This window comes from Aptenodytes forsteri, unplaced genomic scaffold, assembly GCF_000699145.1.
Source record: "Aptenodytes forsteri isolate BGI_AS27 unplaced genomic scaffold, ASM69914v1 Scaffold207, whole genome shotgun sequence".
Taxonomy (NCBI): domain Eukaryota; kingdom Metazoa; phylum Chordata; class Aves; order Sphenisciformes; family Spheniscidae; genus Aptenodytes; species Aptenodytes forsteri.
Genome location: NW_008794836.1, coordinates 7,483,076 through 7,504,801, shown reverse-complemented (window position 1 = coordinate 7,504,801; position 21,726 = coordinate 7,483,076). Strand labels below are relative to the sequence as shown.

General features: G+C 38.8%; 1 protein-coding gene across 1 annotated transcript in view; it reads right to left on the bottom strand.

Annotated features, from left to right (window-relative positions):
* Nucleotides 1–325: 325 nt before the first annotated feature.
* LOC103895018 (ubiquitin carboxyl-terminal hydrolase 25-like) overlaps nucleotides 326–21,726 on the bottom strand; it is a 51,313-nt gene continuing 29,912 nt past the window's right edge. The window contains exons 4-6 of the mRNA XM_009274518.1: nucleotides 21,120–21,243; nucleotides 14,892–15,054; nucleotides 326–439 (exon numbers count right to left, since the gene is read on the bottom strand). Of these exons, the coding sequence (XP_009272793.1) occupies nucleotides 326–439; nucleotides 14,892–15,054; nucleotides 21,120–21,243 (401 nt within the window). The remainder of the gene's footprint in view (nucleotides 440–14,891; nucleotides 15,055–21,119; nucleotides 21,244–21,726) is intronic.

Here is a 21,726-nt window from a genome sequence, read left to right as displayed (position 1 = left end):
GCACAGTGCGACGGGTCTAAAATAAAATATGTTTGTTAACACAAGCTCCATTCACATTAGAAATGCTCCCCAACTAGCAGCAGTGCTGGTACAGCTGTATCAGCAAAGCCGTTCCACTGAACCTGGTCTAAGCAGCAGTACACAGAGAAAACTCTGCCTCTTTCAACACCCTGCCCTGTACTCTACTGTGAAGCTAATGTATTTTACGTAAGATCCGCAACAGGAAGCTCAGAGAAATGTTAATTGGCACCTATAAAACCCATGCTAATTTGAGCCAAAGAACAGCGCAAAGTTCAATTAAAGAGAGAAATGCCCTTATCAGCCACTAGGGGAAGTTAGCTTCTAATTTTACCTTTTGGTTTCGGGGCAAGTCTTGAGCATTTGCAGGAGGATTGAAATTCAAAACTAGTCTTCGAAACTCCAGGAGGTTAAATAATGACTGAAAAGGAAAAAAAAAAAAAAATAAAAAACGTTTAAGCACTTCTGTAAACAATACAAAATTCTTCCAAATGTGCCTTAGTGAATTAAATGAAAAGTAGAACATATGAAATTGCAAAGTTTCATTTCAGAAGCTGTATGATGTCACTTAACTTTGCTAAACATATTTTCAACAGAAGACTATTTTTGCTGAGAAAACAGCATAATGAAAAAAACTTCTTTACAGTTAATCACATAAATGGAACAATAATTTTAAATAAGTGAATTACTTTTTACGAGAATTTTATTAATTCTGTAACTGTCAGTTTTCAAAGCGAAATTAAAGCCTGTTTAGCCATGTAAAATTCATCTTGTAGCCCCTCTATCATCTACCTCCTCAGTGCAGAGAGAGTACATCTTTGTATACACAACTTAAATCCACTTCCAATTATCTGTACTTTTTGCATTCTGTCCACTTCTCCCATTATTATAGGATCTGAATACTGTACATTAGAGTAAGGAAACTGGGTTATACATCTTTGCGGGTAAGGAACTGGTAACATTCTCATTTTACGGACAACAATACATGAAAACAGGGGTCTACAGGCATACCTGCAAAGAACCCCACAGCGTAACACAGAGCCTGGAGCCAAGAGAGTACAAGAATAAGATGACTCCAGGTTGCAAAAATAAAAGTCCAAAGCAGTGGCCGAGAACTGAAGTCTTCGGCACTTGCATAATTGCATCGTTGCTTTTCTGTCCAGGCAGAAAGCACTTTAGTTAAAGTTCACTTCATTACCACAGACTAGCATTTTAATGAAGAAAGGGTAGCAGAAAAGTTCTGAAGTATTTTAAACATGCTCACCAGAGAAGCACAGGAAAGATTTGCCCTCCTATTCATCCCCTTTGGTTTTACAATCTATAATTAATGGGTTTTTTCCCCCTGATCACATACTGCTATTTCTTTTGGAAAGGCAGAGCTTGCCTACCCCAGCAATAGACTTTGATCCCACAACTTGTCCTACACAGGTAAAGACTTAAGTCACAGACCACAGCAGGTTTAATAGGATTTCAACCCTACAGTGCCAGGAAAGTGAAACTCAAATTGTAAAGAGGCACTGCATTTATTCTAATAATTTAGAACATGTTGGAAGGAAAACAAAAGATGTTTGTGAAAAGTAGCAACATTCCCGACTCTCCTCATGAAAGAGCCTGTACCGAGTTTAACCTCTTCCCATACCCCACATTATACAGCATTTCCAGCAAAATGAAGAGGCTAAAGTTGTCTTTCCTAACATTTTTAGATTTAAAAATAAATTAAAAAAAAATCAAAAACACCAACCAAAAAAGACCTTTCTGACCTTGCTAAATCAACACAGGCAATTGAGTAGTCAAGCTTTTTTTTTTTTCTCTGTTTTGCTGTTCAAAATACAGGTTCCCCTTTTATCCGTCCTTGCAGAGAAGGGAGATTAAAACACAGAGTCCTTTGTTTACTTACTCAAAGCATAGAAAATGTTAATATTTAATTCAAGTGTCATTCTAGAAGTTGATACTAATTGAAGTTATGTCTCATGATGTAACAGCATTCCACTGGTGGGCTCTTCATCAGCGAAACATAGCAATGTCTTATGCACAAAATAAACCAGCTGCTGAAGTATAGTGTCCAAAGACTGACTTCTCTCCATGACTAATCCAAGTGCCATCAAAGTGCCAAGCATCTGAGCTGGCCAATTTCGTAATACACACACACGAATTAAGTGCAGAAAACTGTACTAAAGTTTAGAATTTTTGCCTGACATTCAATCCACAAGTTTTTCACAAAAACTATATTTCTTTAATACAGAACTCTAAACCGTAAACATGTAACTCATGCTTTACTAAGGTGAACAAACATATTTCTGCAAGCTGCTGAGAATAATTAAGAGGATTGTCTGATATGCTCTTTTCTTCTTCAACTTTGTTCTACTCAAAATTTGTTATGCAAGATATTTAGTTATTAAACTTTTCTCCAAAACAGCTTACACTGTGAGTGGTTGTACGGCTATGCAGCAGAACACTCACAGTTAATCTACCGCCAACACCACTAATGCTAACAGGACAGTATCATCTTGTAGCTCTCATATACAGAGCTAAATCAACTTCAGGAAACTTCCATCTTCATGAAAAAAAAAAAGATAATTTCCCAGTGTAAGTGTAAACAAGTATACAATAAGTGTGCCTGAGACCAAACAATTTTTGTGCCCGAAGTACCTCAAGGAGGAACTTACAGTTGTTCCTGAGGTAAGAAGATATACGTGAGCTCACCTAAGCTCTCATTGCAGCAGAGACCTCTCATGGTCAACCACCCCAGTGCTTCAGAAAGGGGCTAGGCAAAACAATTCCCAATTTGCTGAGCCACCTGTTGACTAAGCTTCCTACACCCAGGGTAGGCAATGCCATGGAGCAGAAGCTGCTGTTCTGCAGCCACCAAAAGAAACACAGCAGAGACTGTCCCTGGCCCGAGTGCCACCCGCTGGCCCCAGGCCAAAGCACTGGCCTTCCAAACATGTTGCATGGGGCAGCACTTCATCTCTCACCTACTTGGCTTCAGCTACGGAAAGGTGTCAGGAGTCCCAGCGCAAGAAAACAGGCTGGATCTAAAAGGTGGATACTTTATATCTACTGGCCTTGGTCAAATATGTTTAAAATTTACCAACGTAAAGTATGCAAAACTTATGCATGCAAGAAAAATTCTCTAAAAGGTGGGGTTTTGTTTTTTGGGTTTTTTCCCCAGTGTATTTAAACCTACTTAAAAAGCTGTCATCTGGAAACTTGACCAAGCTAAGGCTAAGGCAAGTTATAACAATTCAAATTATCATGAAAATCAACAGATTTTCAGAATACCTGCCTCCTATTATGTCAGTTTGGGGACTGAACAAAAGAGTAAGTGAAAAATGAGACTGAACAACAACAAAAATCCAGCATCAGTTTAGGGTGTTCAAACTAACCGTGCTGAATGACAACAGACATACTGTGGCTTTCCTCTGCTATAGGTGGTAATGATGTAGACGTATTTTCTGTCATGCCAGAAAGAGCTAGGTAGAGTTGTAGCTTCAAGACTATAAGATATTAAAAACATTCACTTCTCTAAGTAATGTCTACCCTCATTATACAGAGTCCAAACACAGTTTCAGAACATAAGCTGCCTTCGTTTCACCTAAAACACCCTGCCTATCCCTTTTCCTCCCCCTTAATATCTAGGATTATCAAATATAAGGACCTCGGCAGAATTTAGGTTGCCTGAGTAAAGGATTAATTCTTAACATTCAAGAACTGTGATGCTACGTTAATACTGCAAGAATATAAATTAGTCAGCATATTAAATCCATAAAGCTTGGCATGCAACACAGATCATTAAGAGCTGCCAGCAGAGTCCTAAAATAGTAAAGGTACTGACATCAACAATACTTGGAGAGTAGGAAGACAGTACTTCTGCATCTAGATAAAAGATGACCTATCAAGCTGCTGCACAGGGCTTTAGACAGGCTCTCTGATGGATTCTTGCAAGTTCTGTAAGCACAGGGCACTAAAAACAGCTGTTTCAGTAGCAGATGTATGAAAACCTTCTGTTTTCTTTGACTAGCAATTTTATATTTGTTTCCACTGTTGAGAACAAAAAAGCAAAAAATTTTGTGCAAGAACTGGGGAATTTTTAATGTTGATCACCTTTCTACACGAAAGCCATAATTTCATAATACTATGAACATAGCCATCTTTCCATTCAATTCCTAAAGATTAAGCTTGGAAGGAAGGACGGATTTTCAAATAGATCTGTGAAACACGTATTAAAGAGATTCGGGCTACTAATTCTAAACTTGTCAGCAAGATGCCAAAAACATTCTCATTTGGCAGAAAGTCATCTAGGATGCTTAAGTAGAATGAATACATTTGACCAGTGCTATAACGACTGCAGAAAACCTAAACTTCTAAGGTGACAAGTAAGGGGAGGCAGGGGGGAAAAATGAAGCTTAGCAAACAAAATAGGACCTCCCTACTGGCAGACAGCTGGAACACCACCGGCATATTGTGAAATGCAGTCATCATTCAGGTGTCTCTTAGAGCAGCCCAAGAAAAGCTGCAGAATTTCTATTCTTGTGGCAGGCCAGTTCGTAGGGTCCCTTTTACTAAAGTGAAGGGGATTAACAACAGGCAAGGATGCCACAACTAGTGTAGGTGCGCATAACGACACCTATGTGTCAGCAGCAAATACTGGCTAGGAATTTGTCCAAATTAGTGCCAAGGCTTGAGATTTAACAGGAGAAAAAGACAAAGACTAACCTGAATTTTGGCAAAGAAAATTTAGGAAGGACTTAATTTGGCTAGCAGCCAAAAACTAAATATATCTTATTAATACAGCTTGAAAAGCAACTCTTCGGCAGGGGGGAAGAAAAGTATGCATTCCTACAGAGCTCCTAAATGAATTGCTTCAGACACTGGCATTTAGCTAAAACATGATCTTGTGTAAATTGAAAGCTTATATATGCATTAACACAGAAAATTTAGGAAGGACTTAATTTGGCTAGCAGCCAAAAACTAAATATATCTTATTAATACAGCTTGAAAAGCAACTCTTCGGCAGGGGGGAAGAAAAGTATGCATTCCTACAGAGCTCCTAAATGAATTGCTTCAGACACTGGCATTTAGCTAAAACATGATCTTGTGTAAATTGAAAGCTTATATATGCATTAACACAATGCAACACCCATTTGCCTCATTTAATCATCTGGGGCCTTTTACACATTTCCAATTTTACATTTATTCAGATTCTAAAGCCAGAAAGCAGAGACCATATCTACCTTCGTTTTGTATAGCAAGCGGAGAGCAATCTTAAAGAATGAATACATTATTATTGTTCTAAAAATAAAAAGCAAAAATAGAGCTCTGCCTATGTCACTAAGTATATTATTTGCAATACTTTGCCTCTGCCAACATGACAAATTAGACTTACATTCTCACTTCACTTTATAAACAATTTTGGTGGTTTACTGTATACAGAGCTAGTTTTAGTGGCATAGATCAGCCTTTATTAGGGTTAACTTTTTATTCATGCCAATAATCTAAAACAAAACGCATAACGCTGTGGAATGTATGCTCACACCTGCACGCATTACCATATGTTTCTTCCAATAACATTAAGAACTTTAAATTTACTAGTTATCAATATTTGAAGTGCTAAGGGTTCAAAATAAAAGTACTCCTAAATACTGCACTTAGGCTTATTAGTGACTTAACGCTCCTGCATGCCTCTGATTGAATATTGATGTCCAGCAAAGCTCCATATTGCAAAAACATAAGCAACTTCACTGGCAACTAAGTCCACTTCTCTCCAACTTTCAAGTCTTTTGGACTCTATACCACTAATTTGGGAGAATCACTTCTTCCTCCTCTTTAAGGCTTTCCTCACTTTTTCTATTTATTGATCTATTTTACTATTTTACCTTTTGGTTCATATTCTTGAACCTACTTTTCTCACAATACAGTCCATGAAATGGCTGTTTGTTGCCACTGCACTGGCCGCTCTGCTCCTGCGCTACGCTCCTTTCTACCCAGCGCCTCCCTGTAAGTCACACTGGGGCTGTCTCCTACTCCACTTGTGCATGCCTTATTCATGTAAGTGGTAAATCCTGTTTTCAGAATAGAGACTAATAACAGGCATTAAATGTGGTCATCAGGCCTATATTTGAGCCTATGCAGCATTGCACAGCAGTAAAAATCCGCAAGCATAAATACAACAAGAATTCTTCCTATAATGCTTAAACTAAAAGGAAACTGACTGCTATATGTATATGCAAATTAGTTTAAACACATTACTTACAACATAGAAAATAATTATTGTAAGAAGACTATAGAGAATTTTAAATATATTTTCTCTCAAGCACATAGTAGCCCTGTGTATTGTCTTCTACCTTTTAGAGAAAAAAAAAAACGCCTCAAGAAAATGAGGAAGTCACCCGAAACATATTCCTGCTATTGCTTCTTTCCATACACTGAGAATTTGGCACAGTCAAAAGCCTTCCTGAAAATCCTCGCATTCTTTAGAAAATTGCATGTAAGGAAGAGGAAGGGAAGAGGAAAATAGCTTCAAAGCTGGGACTCGAGCAGGTTTCCTGTTCAAACTCAGTTGTGAAAGTATAAGAGGAGGAGGTTTTTTCTCTCTCCCTCTCTGAAACAAGACTCCTACAGACAGATAGGACACTATCTCATGGCTGAACTTCAGCAGAACAACCCCACACGTACAGTGGTAGCGGTCAGGAAAACATTTAGCATTTTCAAAGTCAGAGAGATTCAATCCCAGATCTTAAAAGCTTTGAAAAGTATCTCAAAAAGGACATTTTTATTTATAAACAGTCAACCAATCAGCATTCCAAACTGCTGAAAACCACGGTATAAAATGCAGTTTTAAGCTGTCATGCTTTGCTTTTCCAAAAGGCTGAGGTGTAACATGGAAGAAGATGGAAAACAGCTTTCATACTGTTTGATCTAGAAAGTCAAACTAACTTAAGACCTCTAGCAGACTTGGGTTAAGTCAACATTTTAAACAAACAGCTTCACCATGGTATTACCAGCCTGCATTTAGAGAACATTTACTTGTTTATAGCAACAAACTCAGAACATTACTGCAATTCAGAAGACAGATAAATACGATATGAGATGTGTCCAGAAGAATTCACTTTATACTTGTGTCTTGGCACATACTAAAAAATGCCATTCAACCACTCCTCTATTACATGTTCAAAAAAAAAAAAAAAAAAAAAAAAATCTGTTAGGACATAAAATAACAGCCAACATTTCCTTACATAGTTACAGTTTTCAACTTCCTGTCTAAATGCGCAACAACATGAAATAAGTTTGTGGTATAACTTTAAACAGCACACCTAAACAACGCAATGGCTTTATGCCCCTCTAAACCTAGGAACTGCACACAGGATCACAACCCAACACTTATTCCATATCCTTTATTTTAATTAAATGAACAACTATTTATGAGTCAAAGCTAAAGCCATCATCCGTTAAAGCTTTCCAACCCTTCACAACAGAAAGTTGCCAGTATTATATACCACTAAATATAGGGTGAGAGTTTGAAAAAATCGCACAAGCGACCCAAGGGAACTGGAAACCATAGAGAAGAACAAAAAGCAGGGAAAGGAATATCCTGTCAGCAAAAATCATAGGATGACTCAACTTGGAAGTGACAGGTCGTTCTTTATTCAATAGGGGAACAGAGAGAGTGACGGAGGGAGGGAAAGCAAGAAACTAGATTTCCAACATCATTATTCCTCTGCCCATGAAACCCTACAGAACAGCTTATATCATATCCCCCCACCCCACCCCTGCCCCAGGCTGTTCCACAGAGAAAATAGTGGAAAGAAAATATTCCATCAATGACCATTTTAACTCAAATGGGGATTGTGCACTGAATGTTCTTCAGCATGCAACCCTCCATTGCATGCCCAGGGAAGCAAGGGAGTCGTGCACAATGTACATATATGCAACTCATTATATAATACTAGGCTTTTTGGTATTAATGCACTACCACATCATTCATCACAATCCTTTTCATTCAACGTGACAAATAGGAAAAACAAAACAATGCAAAAGTTGGATACTTGTGGTAGGCTGCTTCAAAGACGGTAAGAACAATAGCCGAGCCACCAACCGGGAAGAAAATACTTGCTTGATTCTCACCCATCAAGCTGGCTTGCTTCCTCCCAGAACTAAAAGCTTAGGATCAAATGAGATCCTAACCCCGAATATATTGACATCAGGAAGGCAAGAAGGCTGCTCCTAAACACAGTGCAACAGAGTAAAATGCCAGAAATGTTAGAGACCCTGAAAATAAAAGTTAAAGAGCATGGAGATTTATGCCTGTAAGATGGTAGCTTGTTAATTCTTTGTTCTGCAAGCTATGCACTTTTGGGGAAGGGAAAAAAAAATTAAAGCTTCTCATTTTTGAATGACTAACCAGACTCTGACAGACTCCCGAAGAAAAGAGTGTGGAGATGCCAAACCCCAGCTGTCCTGCTGGAATAACTTATTTGGTAAAGGGAGAAGCTTCAATCTGGACAGGCCCTTGGGTAGTCATGAGACCCAGGAAAATGCTGCACCTCGTAAACTTGGTATGGGACTGGAGAGCGGGGGGCGGGGGGGGGGAAATAGAGCAGAATTGACAGTACAATTTTCATGTGATTCCCCACACACTTTCTTCCTTCCATCAGAAATTTGTCTTAGTGCACTGAGTGGACGATATTCACTAAACGACCAACTACTCAGTATCTCCCACGACACGTTTTTCAAGGGGCAAGTACTGCCAGAGCATTACTTCTCGCACATGACTGAAACCCTACTTGGAACTCCGAAAGATAAAGTTAGTCTTGTGCAATTTCTTAAAGCAAAACACCTGGGAGACAACTTGCAGAGGCAGCAAGCCTACAGACACTATTCCAATAGCGCATCTGTGTCCTGTGAGTTACCTGCCTTCTACATCCTATGTCCTGCAAACACTTAACTTGTGCTCAGCATGACACAAAGAAGCTGCTTCACAGGCTCAATAAATATATTCTTTATAAGCCATTTTCAGACTATAAACTCTTAAAACCACGGAAAATTGTGAAGTTACCTTTTTACAAGGGAGCCACTGAAATCTAGTGGCTACATCTAATCTAAACATGTAGTAGTATATTCGTGTTTTGTTTCTTTAAAGAACTTGGTATCTTAAGTTCTATTTCAGGAGCAGAATATGCAGTTACAATAATGAGAATTAAAAAAACCCACACAAACAACCTTCTAGAAATATTCTAAACCCTCAAGATTTAGGGATCCTTCTATAAAAGTTAATCTAACTAAACAGTAGCAAAAGCATGTATGGGTGAACTCCTGTCAAAAATGTAGGTTTATTACAAGTTCAGGAGGAGGTGGGAAAATCATTGAGGGACTTGATTCATTTCTTGGCAGGTAAGGAAGAAGTGAACATGCTTTAATACAGTTTTGTTTTGACATATTTTCTTCAGGACTCAGTTTTAAATTCAAGTTATTATCAAGTCAAAAGTCTTCAACAGCAGGACAGATTTTTAGAAACTACACTGTGGAAGAAAATACTACTGTTCATTCTAATGATGCTGAATGTAACTGTTGAAAGCGAAACTTTGTTTTGGAGCTATCTGAAGAGAGACTCCCCTCTTCCCATACAGAAAAGCATGACTTCAACATGTGCATATTTCTCTAACGCACAAATAAATCCAGATTAAAAGGCAGTATTTCGAGCAATGTTTGAATCTTGTTAGGGTTTGCTGTCACTCACTGCAAACCTAACTTAAGGAATTTCATGCTCTTAATACAAATACCGCAAACCGTTGATGATTGCATTTGACTAAGTCAGCTCATTGGTGGCTCTAAAAAACAACATACATTGCACAAGGAAACTGTCAAAATGTCAAAAGCTTTTTTCTCCCCTTAACAAGCACCCCTTAAATGCAGAGAAAGAAAAACCTTTTTACTTCTGATTTCGTTTTAGATTATATTACACAATATATCATTGTGACTGACAGTAGTTAACATTTAGATATTGTTGACCTATGTGATGTGTCAGGTTTCAAAACACTCCTAAAGAAAGCTTGAAAATACTTCTACATAGTCAATGCAACCCAAGGAGTCAATCTGCCCAGTGAATAAATATGGTATTAGCTAATGCTCTAAATTAACATGCATTACATTTCCTGGGATGGTTGTTTGAAACATAAGTCTTCCTGGCTGGCAGACAATATTAATAACCCAAATTTTCAACCAAGTTATAAGTCTTTCAGTGGTTTACTTGAATTACATTCTATAGACCTAAATACAGAAGTTTAACTATTTTTTAGGATCAAACCATTATAATTCCAAATGCCACAGATTTTCACATAATATGGGTGGTGACCATAAGAATGAGCTAACCCTCTTTGTAATCCGTTTTCAAGGTATAAAGTTGCACATCGGGTATAAATAACATGAGATCATAGGTCTAGCATAGGTTTTTACATTCCCTAGCCTCTGTTCTTACCTCTGTGGTTAATAAATTAAAATTCAAGTTTTCTTGAAAACTTTTATTTAAACATTTGCAGTTTCCTAGGTATAAATTTCTTTTACAGAAATGCACATACACATAAAATCAGTCATCTTGAAATTCGGGACTACTGTGGAATGTAAAATCTGATTACACAACAGAGAAGGTAAAATGCCAAGTCATATTAGCTCCACGAAGAGCTTTGTGGAAATAAAATCTTTCTCTATATTAGCACCACGACAATGTTTCTGCTATTGGAAAAAGAGCTACGCATGTGAAGGAACAAGGAAAGGAGGAGAGATGAACAAGGGAAGCATCAAAAGATGTCAGGAAAACAGAAAATTCAAACTCCTGATAAATTACTGGATGCTGAAAGGAAAGAGGCCTAAGTACATAAAAACTTTGGTGGGAAGGGTGGTGGTAGAACAAATAAAGAAGTCTTTCCATTTCATTATTTACAGTGTTACCCAGGTATTACCTGCAGGTAAGTAAATCCTGCCCATAAAAAAACCAAAACCAAACAAAAAATCCACCACAAACAAAAAAACCACCACACCCCAGGAACTCAAAAAGAACACAGATAACAGCAATCCAATTTATGTAGTCTACTGGGATTTCAGAGTAATTTCTGAAGAAGTCATTCAACAAAAGCTTTTAACTAAGCAGTGATGAGGTAAGATGGAAGGTCCAGGCACAGACAAACAGGCAATCAAAAAGAAAAACAGGGCAGGAGCAAACCATCTGTTCCAGCCTGAAGGGAGGTTACTGCAAATTCATGAAGTCTGTGCTGGTAAGCAAAATTCAGAAGTGATCTAGAAAAGAGTGCAAGCAGCAAGATGACCAAGTTTGCTCAGTACAGAGAGAGGCAATGTAGTAAAAACAAGAGGTGGCAAAGATGAACTGACAGAAAGATCATATGGAACTGAGTGACTATGTAATAAGAAAGCTAAATTCAACACAGATAAGCATACAGTGAGGTACATGGTGGAAAGCAACCCTAAGATTTATGGACAATGACAGGCACCAAGCTAATGAGTATTATTCAAAACTTTGAATTTATGACAGATAGTTCCATGAAAGTATTAGTTCAATACATGAAATAGTTAAAAGCAGAATAAAATAATTAAGAAAGGAAGACAGAATGAAACAGAAAACATTACTATAGAATCATAGGATAATTCAGCTCAGAAGGGACTGATGGAAGTCTCTTGTCAAACCTCCTGCTCAAAGCAGGAGGTCACCTGTGAGATCAGACCAGGCTGCTCAGGGCTTTTTCCAGGCACGTCTTAGAAGCCTTCAAGGTTTGACAGAGCCTGCACAGCCTCCCTGGGCAACCTCCACTGCCTGCCTGCCCTCATGGGAAAAATGCTGCTTATATCCAGGCTGAATCTCTCTTATCTCAACTTACTCCCATTGCCTCTTCTCATCCCCCCAATATGCACTGCTGTGAAAAGCCTGGCTCCATCTTCTCAAAGGTCAGCTAATGCAGACCATCCCATAGCTTCCCAGGTTGACTTTTTGGCCTGCCTGCAATTAATCAGAAACCTCTTTGATTCTCCATGACCTTCCAAAGATGATAGAGAGTGGCCTTGCTAAGACTTCCCCCCGTTCTCTCAGCACCACTGGATGCAGCTTAGTGGGTCCTGTGGACTTACACGGGTGAAGTTTCCTCGAGTAATCTCTGACTCAATCCTTAACCACTGCTCAGGGTTCCTCTCCCCCAACTAAGCACAGTGGTCAGGGAGACCTCATCGGTGAAGACTGAGGCAAAGCAAGGCACTGAGTACCTCAGCCTTATTTAAGCCTGCTGTCAATAAATCACCTGCTCTTTTCAGCAACAGAACGGTGTTCTCCTTGCTCAGCCTTTTATGATTAGTGTAGCATCAAAACCTCCTCTTGTTACCCTAGATGTCCCTTGAGGCATCAACTCTAGGTTAGCTTCCACTTTCCTAAGACCATCCCTTCATGCCTGGGCAACATGTCCAAACTCATCCTCAGTAGCCCATCTCTACTTCCAGATCCTGCACACTGCCTGCTTGCACTGGAGCTTGACCATAAGTTCCCTGAGCAGCAGAATGGACCCTTCTTGCAATTAGAGGATGCTGCCAGCTTTCCTGAGCCCCTCTGCCCTTTAGAGCTGCCTCCTATGGGATCCCAGATACCAACTTCCTGAAGAAGCCAAAGTCTGCTCTCCTGAACTCTAGGGTCTGTACCCTGCTACTCCTTCCTCACTCCCATCAGGATCTTGAACTCCACTATTTCATGGTCACTGCAGTCAAGAGTACCCACATTACTACATCTCTGAACAGTTCTTCCATTTTAGGGAACAGCAGATCCAGCTGTGTATCACCCCTAGTTGGCCCATAGTACTTGTATCAAGAAGTTGTCTCTGATACTCTCCAGAAATCTGATTTGCTTGTGTCCTGCTGTGTTGGACTTCCAGCAGGTGTCAGGATGTTTAATAAAGTTCCCCACGGGAACCATAAACCATGATTCAGAGACTTCCTTGCCTTTAAAGAAAGCTTTGTCCGTATCCTCATCCTGAGGAGGGTGGTCTGTAACAGACTAACCAGGGTGGTACCAGCCTCTCCTCTGATCCTGACCCACAAACTCTCATCTTAAACTGTCTTGCCCCACACAAGTACTGCATACGTTTGAGCTGCTCCTTCACAAGGAAGGCAACGCCCTTCCTTGTCATCCCTACTTGTCTTTCCTGAAGAGCCTGTATCTGTCCATCATACCACCTCACAAATTCATAGCCCACTCACACCTTGAGAATTTTCCTGGTCCCCCAACTAAAATGCTACTAGAGCTAGAAAAGATCTGGAGAACAGCAACAAGGTGGATCAGAGGTTAGAACAAATTTTATATAGGCAACAACTCAGCAGTCAGCTTGGAAAGAGACCACTGACCTGTTGAGACTATGACAGCAGTCCACAGAACTGTAACGGCAATCAATTTTTAACTGTCTTGTCCACCAGGAGACATGGAAGCCACCAAAGCTAGTGGCAGCCACGTTCAAAAAACAAACAAAAACAAGGCGGTTCTTTATGCAATAGGGAGCACAACTATGGAATTCCTACCCAAAAGACCCTATGGGTGCAAAAAGTTTGCAAGGTTCAAAGGAGACAAGTACATAAAAGAGAGGTCCACTGGGGATTACCAACTAAACAATCTGCAAAGGATCAAGAAAATCCCCCAAGATGAAAGCAGTTGGAGGCTTGGGAGTGTTTTAACAAAGCAGTATCACGCACACTGTACTCCTCTGTAAGCACCCATTTGCAGAAATTGCTAGGCAGAACACTGATCTAAATGGAGTCAGCCTGAAGTACAACAGCCATCACTATGAAAGTAACAATACTTGTTTATCTGAAGTGCTTCAGCCTGACAGTAATTTGTTAAAAATGGGTATTAAATATTTTATTTGCTTCCTCTCAAAATGTCAGACTATGAAAAGTTACAATATGCTGAATTCACTTCTTGTAGACTAAAAATAAATTTCCCCCATTGTATTCCAGTTTCACCCACAGTATTCTGAGTTTGAATGCTTATGAATATATCTACAGATTATTTACAGAAACATATACAGATTTAGCAATCACTTCTAAAAAAATCTCTTAAAAGATGGATTCATAAAGTTTATGTACAATGAATTATTGATATTAGAACATTATATTTCACTAGACAAGTTGCAGTACCTGTACTCATTTCCCTATTGACCTTATCTTTAAAAAAAAAGGTAGCTTTTAATTCAGCTAAATATACACCAAAAACAGACTAAGGACACACATATTGGCTGTATTAGGTAAAACAACCCAAAACAGACACAATTGCATCCAGATCAAACCTTCACTTTTCTCCTTCTCAAGTTTCCTTCTCTATCAGTTATTCCTTCTTTTACCCTACTCAACTACCTATTTCCTTGTAGCTATTCTAGTAAGCACTCCATGACTGAGGGTGTCTCATTTCCTCTACCTACCTCCATTGTCAGCCACCCCCCTTCAGTCATTTGCATGCGTTCCTTTTTATATTAAAAGTCTGTTCTTCATCTGTAATCCAATTTTCACATGTTTTTAGGCATCCACAATTGTCATTGATGTCAGCATGAGCTGCAGACACCCAGGATCTTCAGAGACTCAACTCCTTGTCTTACAACTTTTTAATAAGAAACATTTTGAAGCTTCACTTAGTTATGCTACAGTACTTTCTACACTTCAGACTTATGGCTGAACGTGTTAAGAGATGCAATAAATAAGTAATGCTCAAAAACATATCATGCAGTGGCCTAAACTTCCCAGGAAACCAGATATCTTGAGTTATCCACTTAAAATAAGATAACTCGCCTCACATTAAATACAATGAATAGTATACACAGCTAATCGAAGAGGGTGCTTACCTGAATGACAGCACTAAACCAGCAGGTGTTGCCAACATTCTTTAATCCTACTGGACAGTTGTCTTGCCGCTTTCGATCATAAGGGTTTGGAGAGTCACTCCATACCTCTGGATGTGTCCTCTTTAAACTTGCTTTATTTTCTGCAATACTGGCTTCTAGAACTCTTCGGGAACAGAAGGGAGGGAAAAATGTGAGAAAAAGCAAAAAAAAAAAAGACATAGTAAACCACCTTCAGTTACTAATACAGACATCTTAATTACATCATTCACTAACATTGTTACTGAACTTGGTTTTAAATTTATATGCAATAATATGTCTTCAAAAGTAAGATGCTATTTTACTTTTAGATATGTTACAGTAATTCCACTACCTTTTGGAAAATGGTATCAGTGAGTAAGTGAATCTCCTGTGAGAGCTCTAGATACAAGAGCCATGTCTGTAAGTCATCAATTATTTAAGAACTAGATTCAAATAGGACGGACAACAAGGAATTTTAGGCAGCGCTATTAGTATAGTGCTTTCATCTGCAAGTGCTTTTATTGGTATGCAAAGCACAAAGTCACCAATATTTATTTTACTGACAGGAAACTGAAGCTAGCTAGGCAACTTTCACAAATGGAAGACGCTTTTTTAGTTTCCATTTTTGTAACTTATGCAACTGTATTTATCGCTTTACATAGCAAGTAATTACTTTATGAGCCACGGAAAGACATCTCCCCACAATTTTTCAAATGCCAGCCAACAAGTTAATTGTACGTTTCAATGACCACACTCTTTTGCAGGAAACTGCTCCTACGTGATTTATGCTGAATGTCTGTATTTCACATGACAGTAAGATCTGATGTGTGTTATGCTCCCAAACTCAAGCTTCACTCAACACAGTATTTCTGCATCAGCACATATCCTTAGCCCGGTGACAAAGAACACCTTAAAGGTAATTTGTGGTAGCCACAAATTCTAAATAGAAAGATGGGGATGGATACACTCAGGTCATATAACAATGGCTCTAACCAATCAGCAAAGATGCCTGGCGTGTGCACTACTGACACAGTTACTATCCCCAACCGTCTAGTCCAACTATCACACAAAGGGCTGAGCTGCTATTGAACTACTACATTCGCCAAGCACAGGACTTCAGGAGCTGCATAACAAGCATTGAAGTAATCTGTGTGTCCTGAAGGGTTGCCCCCTTCTGTTCTAGACTCACTAAACATCAAAAGAAAGGCAGGTCTAAGGCTGGTCTGCAAATGTAGTTACTAAAGGACAAAGTTTAAACACCTTTGAAAAAAAAACCAAAGAAACAGGGGCGGGGTGGAGGGACACCACAAAAAACAACTACACAATGTAATCCCTCAGTTTCCTAACTGTAAATTTTTGTTTCAAGCTATGCTCTTGTCAAAGTAAGAAAAGGTATCTTACAAGATATACAAGAACTATGAAACGTATGAATTTACTGCAGGTAACTGCTTTGGGGGACATACTAATTTGTTATTGCTACTTATTGGGGGGGGGGGGAAGGAGTTTTTTTTATGCAGAATTTGAGAGCCCATTTGGTATAAATACCACTTTTGCATCAATACGTCTCAGGAAGAACCTAAAACTTGTCATTTCCTAAGGATTAATCAATTTCTGACATTTAGGTTTTGACATATTACCCCATAAACAGCACATCTTTTTTCAAAAGACACTGAAAGGACAGCTATATAATCCTCTAAGACTTTCTGCTCGGACATCTCTTCAAACAATGCACAGGGATGGAACCCGATTCTTCAGTGGTAAAAGACTCTTACACTAGCAATGATAACGTTATCTCCTAAGCAAACCCCAAAATGTAAAGAACCAGTCAAATTCATTTCCCTTCTCACTGATACAATCCTTCAAAAATGTTAGCTGACCAGTGTATCTCTGCTTTGAAAGTAAAAGTTATTTGATGGGGACATTAAAAATTAATTCAAAACAAACGTCATACATATTTCAAATAATTTCTCATTCAGGTAGAATTATCTGAACTCTTGTTTAAACTAAACTGAAAGGACCTTTAAAACTGAAGGGACTCTGGCAGACTGGAATAAATTTAGCATGATGTTGTAACAGGACTACAATACCTACTCCATACCACTTTTGTTTCAAGGAAACAATCAAACTTACCCCCCCCCCAAGCTCAAGAACATTTCAAGGTATTTCAAGATTCAAGTTCAGAAAAATATATATTCTCAAACTGAAATAGTTCCCTGACCCCAAGGGTATTACCATTTATCAACTTAATTACCTGCTAAAACTTCTTCCTTGTGTTTGTTTTTGTATTTCTTTAGCAGGTGAGGAATTTCCTCATCTCTAGCTCCACCTCAAATCTGTTTCCATCAAGGTAAAGTATTTGATTCTCAAAGCTTCATTATATTTTTCCTTATTTTTACTTATAACATTATCTGTACTCAGAGAGCACATGCAATAGCTGCACACCCTATGTGCCAAATTCTTTTTCAGCCATAATGATAGCTGTGATGCAAACTGAAATAAAAGTGAGCACAGTGAACAGGAACCTAACGATCAGCTCAAAACCTACACAAATAAATGTATTTAACAGCATAGTGAGTATATCTCTTATACTATAACGTTCACTACATTATATTCATACAGTCCTGGTTTGGGAGACTACCTTTACAAAGCATCTTACTCACACATTACTCTCAACAAAACAAGCATCTTTCCAGAAAGTTAGTACAAGGATTTAGCAATCACACAGCCGAAACACCCTCTTTGTGACCCTTAGAGACCACAGAGGCAGTCGCTAGCAGCAGAGCCATAAGCTACGTGCAGGGTATGGCATGTCTCTAGCCTCACGGGACCAAAGGCTTCCCCACCTCCAAACGCTGGAATCTTGTTTGGAGGGAAACTCTGGAGTGAGGGTTAGTTAACGCCAGGCATGGCATGGGGCTTAAAAGCAGTGTTTTATTTCTCTCTGTAACAAGCTGGGCACAGCCAAGCAGCTTTGCAGAGCTGCTTGCACGGGGCTCGCCAGACAATGCAGTAAGCCTCGGGCAAAGCGAGTCCAAAGCGAGTCCACAGCACAAAAGTTCAACCAAACCATTTTGAGGAAGCCCACTAAACACGCTGCAGAAAAGCCCACTCCAGCAGGCTACTCAGCTAAAAGAACAAGGAAAGGTCTTTATGCTGTGACTGTCTTACAGCTGGACATCCAGCAATATCCCCAACACTACATCCCTCCCCAGTTTCACCTTTGATCTATACACACAATGCTTAACCACAGCGCAGAGTCCCCAGCAGTTTCAATGACCATGTTAAAAAAAAAAGTGCCTAGGGGCTGTGCACATCCTTATGCACTTACAGTATGGGCTCTCTTTTTAATATGGCTACTATCCTAGGCACAACACAGGCCAGCTAATTTCTCTTTTCAGCCATATCTTAGTCACTTCCCCAGTGAAGCCCTATCTGGCTAGCCTCATTCTCCTTCAGTCCATGAAAAGTAATATAAACAGGAGAAACTTTTTCATATTAGGAAATAGACTGATCATGCACATTTCCCTGGGAGATTTAAAGAGGGAATAGTAAAAAACTTTAAACGTGCCATGTACAAGATGTTCAGCTTGGACACTTGGACATTTCAGCTGCACTCTTCTCAACACCTACATAGTAATCAGATCCGTCCTCATTAAGTAGCACAAGGCAATTACATTCAGGAAGACAAATTCTACGTGCCTTACAACATTAATTGCACAACTGAAGAAATTCCATTAATGCTCCCTTGGAAACCTTAACAAAATCAGCGCAAATTAGGTTCCAAACCACTATGAATACTTTTGAAAAAAATATCCTCCACACCAAAGACTATTTAAATATGCACACATACTACATTATTAAAAATGAAAGATTTCCATAGCTTAATTTGCTTATTTACTTCCTATTTGATTTCTGCTTCTTACTTAACCTAGAAAAAACAAAAGTAAATGGCTGCAGCATGACTTGTTAACAACCACAGCGTTCTACTTTTTGTTTTGAGAAGTCCTGCACAGATACTGTGCTTTCTATTGGAATGCCAACATTCTTCTGTGGGGTGTGAACTAAAAACTGATTTTTTTTTTTTTTTATTTAAAAAAAAAAAAACAACCACAAAACCAAAAACTGGTCTGAAGTCCTGTCCGAAAGGAAACTGAACAGTTCAGATCAAGAATTCAGAACTTCCTGTATTTGTACAGCTCTGACATAATTTGCCATCAACTCAGGGTGTATGTAACCGAGTTGATTTAATACCCCCAATGCTGCCAAAACCCCGAAGATTCTCACTCTTCTCTGCCTCCATTCACAAGCAAAATCCCATTTCCCTTTCTTGTGCCATGACACACTCTTAGTGAGTATTTTTGTATGGTCTTGGGAGATGAATTCATGCAACAAATGCTCCGAAGAATACTACGGCAAGTATAGAAGATGTGGTACAGTGTGCAGGCCATATCCCCCTTGGTAGCCACAAGCTCTTAATTTGGCACATGCTATTGTCCGTAATTTCGCCCTCAAATATACGTCTCTCTTTCATCAGAAGACCAACATTTTTCTCTGTATGTAACTGAACAGATTGCCTACATGCCTTTGTACATACAGGAAAAAAAGTGGCATACTTTGTTATTTTCTGCAACCAGAAAAAAATAGACCATAATTTAAGTAGTATGTATTTATAATACTTAGTTATGGGCTAAGCAGATAAGACCAAAAAGGGCTTTTTAATCTGAGAAGTGAAAAAACAAAGTCTACAGGAAAAAACCTGAAGCTTCGAGGCTCCAAGAAGTGAGCACAGCAGAAGCAGCCAAACTTGGGGAAGAAAAAAAAAGGAAAAAAACATTTCCATATCCAGAAATAGGTCCACCTTTCTGACTGTCTGCCTAAATCACAACTCTAATTATGACAATTCTGTCCTTCAAAAAGGAACATGCAAGAGCTGAACTTCTGAATCAGAACTGGACAGAACTCCCACCATAATCTTGTATACATGCACATACTGAGGTCTTAGGGAAAAAAACAAACAAACCCAAACCTTAACATCCTCTTCCAATTATTAATGATAATACAAATCCCCCTCATCCCATCTTTCTCTCCTAAAAGATGTTATCTTGAAGCCATATAACAAGATGGCTTTTATCACAAATGGGAGGAGGGAGGGAAGGGTATGTTTATTCTCACAATTAGTACATTTATTTTTCAAAAGGAAAAAGAAAGTGACCGTGGATAAAGTAACACTCTTCATATTCTCAGAGTTGGACTATTCTGATAAGTCATTTAGTCTGTCAAATACAGTGAACTGAGGAAAAGAATTATTGTGGTGAATCTCCCCCATCTAAATCAATTTTTATAAAATTAGTCTTTTACAAGGAGGCAGTACTTAACCTTCTAACACAAGGATCAAATCATTGCCCTTCTCCCCTAGAACAAGGCCAGCCACAGATGAAAAAAACCAACATCCCTCCCAAGGCCAGCGACAGATGAAAAAAACCAACACCCCTCCCACACAACCCTACATCCAGGCTTAGTTCAAGTCCAGAGTATTTCATAGTTATATCTATATTTACATAGAAACACACACACTGTACAAGAAGTTATTATAAAACCTGATCAAAAGTTAACTTATCACGCCCAAGTTGAGAAAGTTAAGTTCATAAAACTTTAAACCAAGAAGTTAACTTCACTCAAAGCTTATAAATCCTATTTGTTAAATAGGTTAATAACATATTTTATCAGCTAATACACAGCAGCTGCTCTTAGTATACTCAAGTCATAGCATTACTATCCCCTCCCTCAAACTCAGCCATAGCACAGAGGTAAGAAAATGTTACTGTAAAATAAACACTGCAAAAAACAGGACAAAGAATTTTTTAGCTGCTTAATTATATTTTGTTTTCATTGCTTTTTACCTGATACACAAGAGAAACTTAGTTTTAGATCCTATTTAAATATGACCGTATATCCTCTATCTCCATCCACTTCCTCAATATTTAAACAAATACATCAACATGACACATACTATTAAATCCTAGTCCACACATAATAGACTATTTTCCAGTGTAGAACATACAATACATTAAAGCAACATCCTGAAGCCAGGCATATCAGTAGCACAAGTGAAAGTAAACAAGTTATTCTTTGTTAAAGTTAAAAAAAGCAATACAGGCCAATCTCCAACTCTTTAATTTAATTTCTGCTTTATATAAGTTGTTCGTTTACCTGCTAATGGCTTGTTCCTCATCTGTTATTCCAGTCTCCCTGAATGCCCTGTTTGATTCCTCCAAACTCAAGGCAATTGCCCTCTGAAGATCATCTTTATCATCTCCAGTGAGATCAATCACATCTGAAAAGCAAAACTATCTTTCTCAAAATTAAAAGTGAAACAGAATGAAAGGCAAGTCTTACTGTAGAGGAGAGAGAGCCCACGTGGATTGCTGAGCGCCATTCCAGTCCACCCCTCCTGCGCCCTGCGCTCTTCCAACCACTAACCCTGCTAACAGCTCCCTTCCACCTCCAAGCCAGATAAAAACCTCAGCAGCTTGCTCTTGCTAAGATATGACAGGCAATAGTCTTCCTTCCTCCTAATGATCTTAAGTTTCACAAAGCTATGGGACAAATTTAGGAATCCATGGTTTCTGAAAGCCCTCTTAAAGCAATGCACTTGAATGTATTACTTCAGCTACCATAATCAGTTGCTTCCAGGGAACACATCATGAAGACAACCTTCTCTTAAAAAGGATACCTTAACCAAGCATAGTTGTTTTTCCCTCCTCATGAAGGAACGCATGCGGAGTTTTCCCAAAACAGCCCCGAATTCTACAAGTAT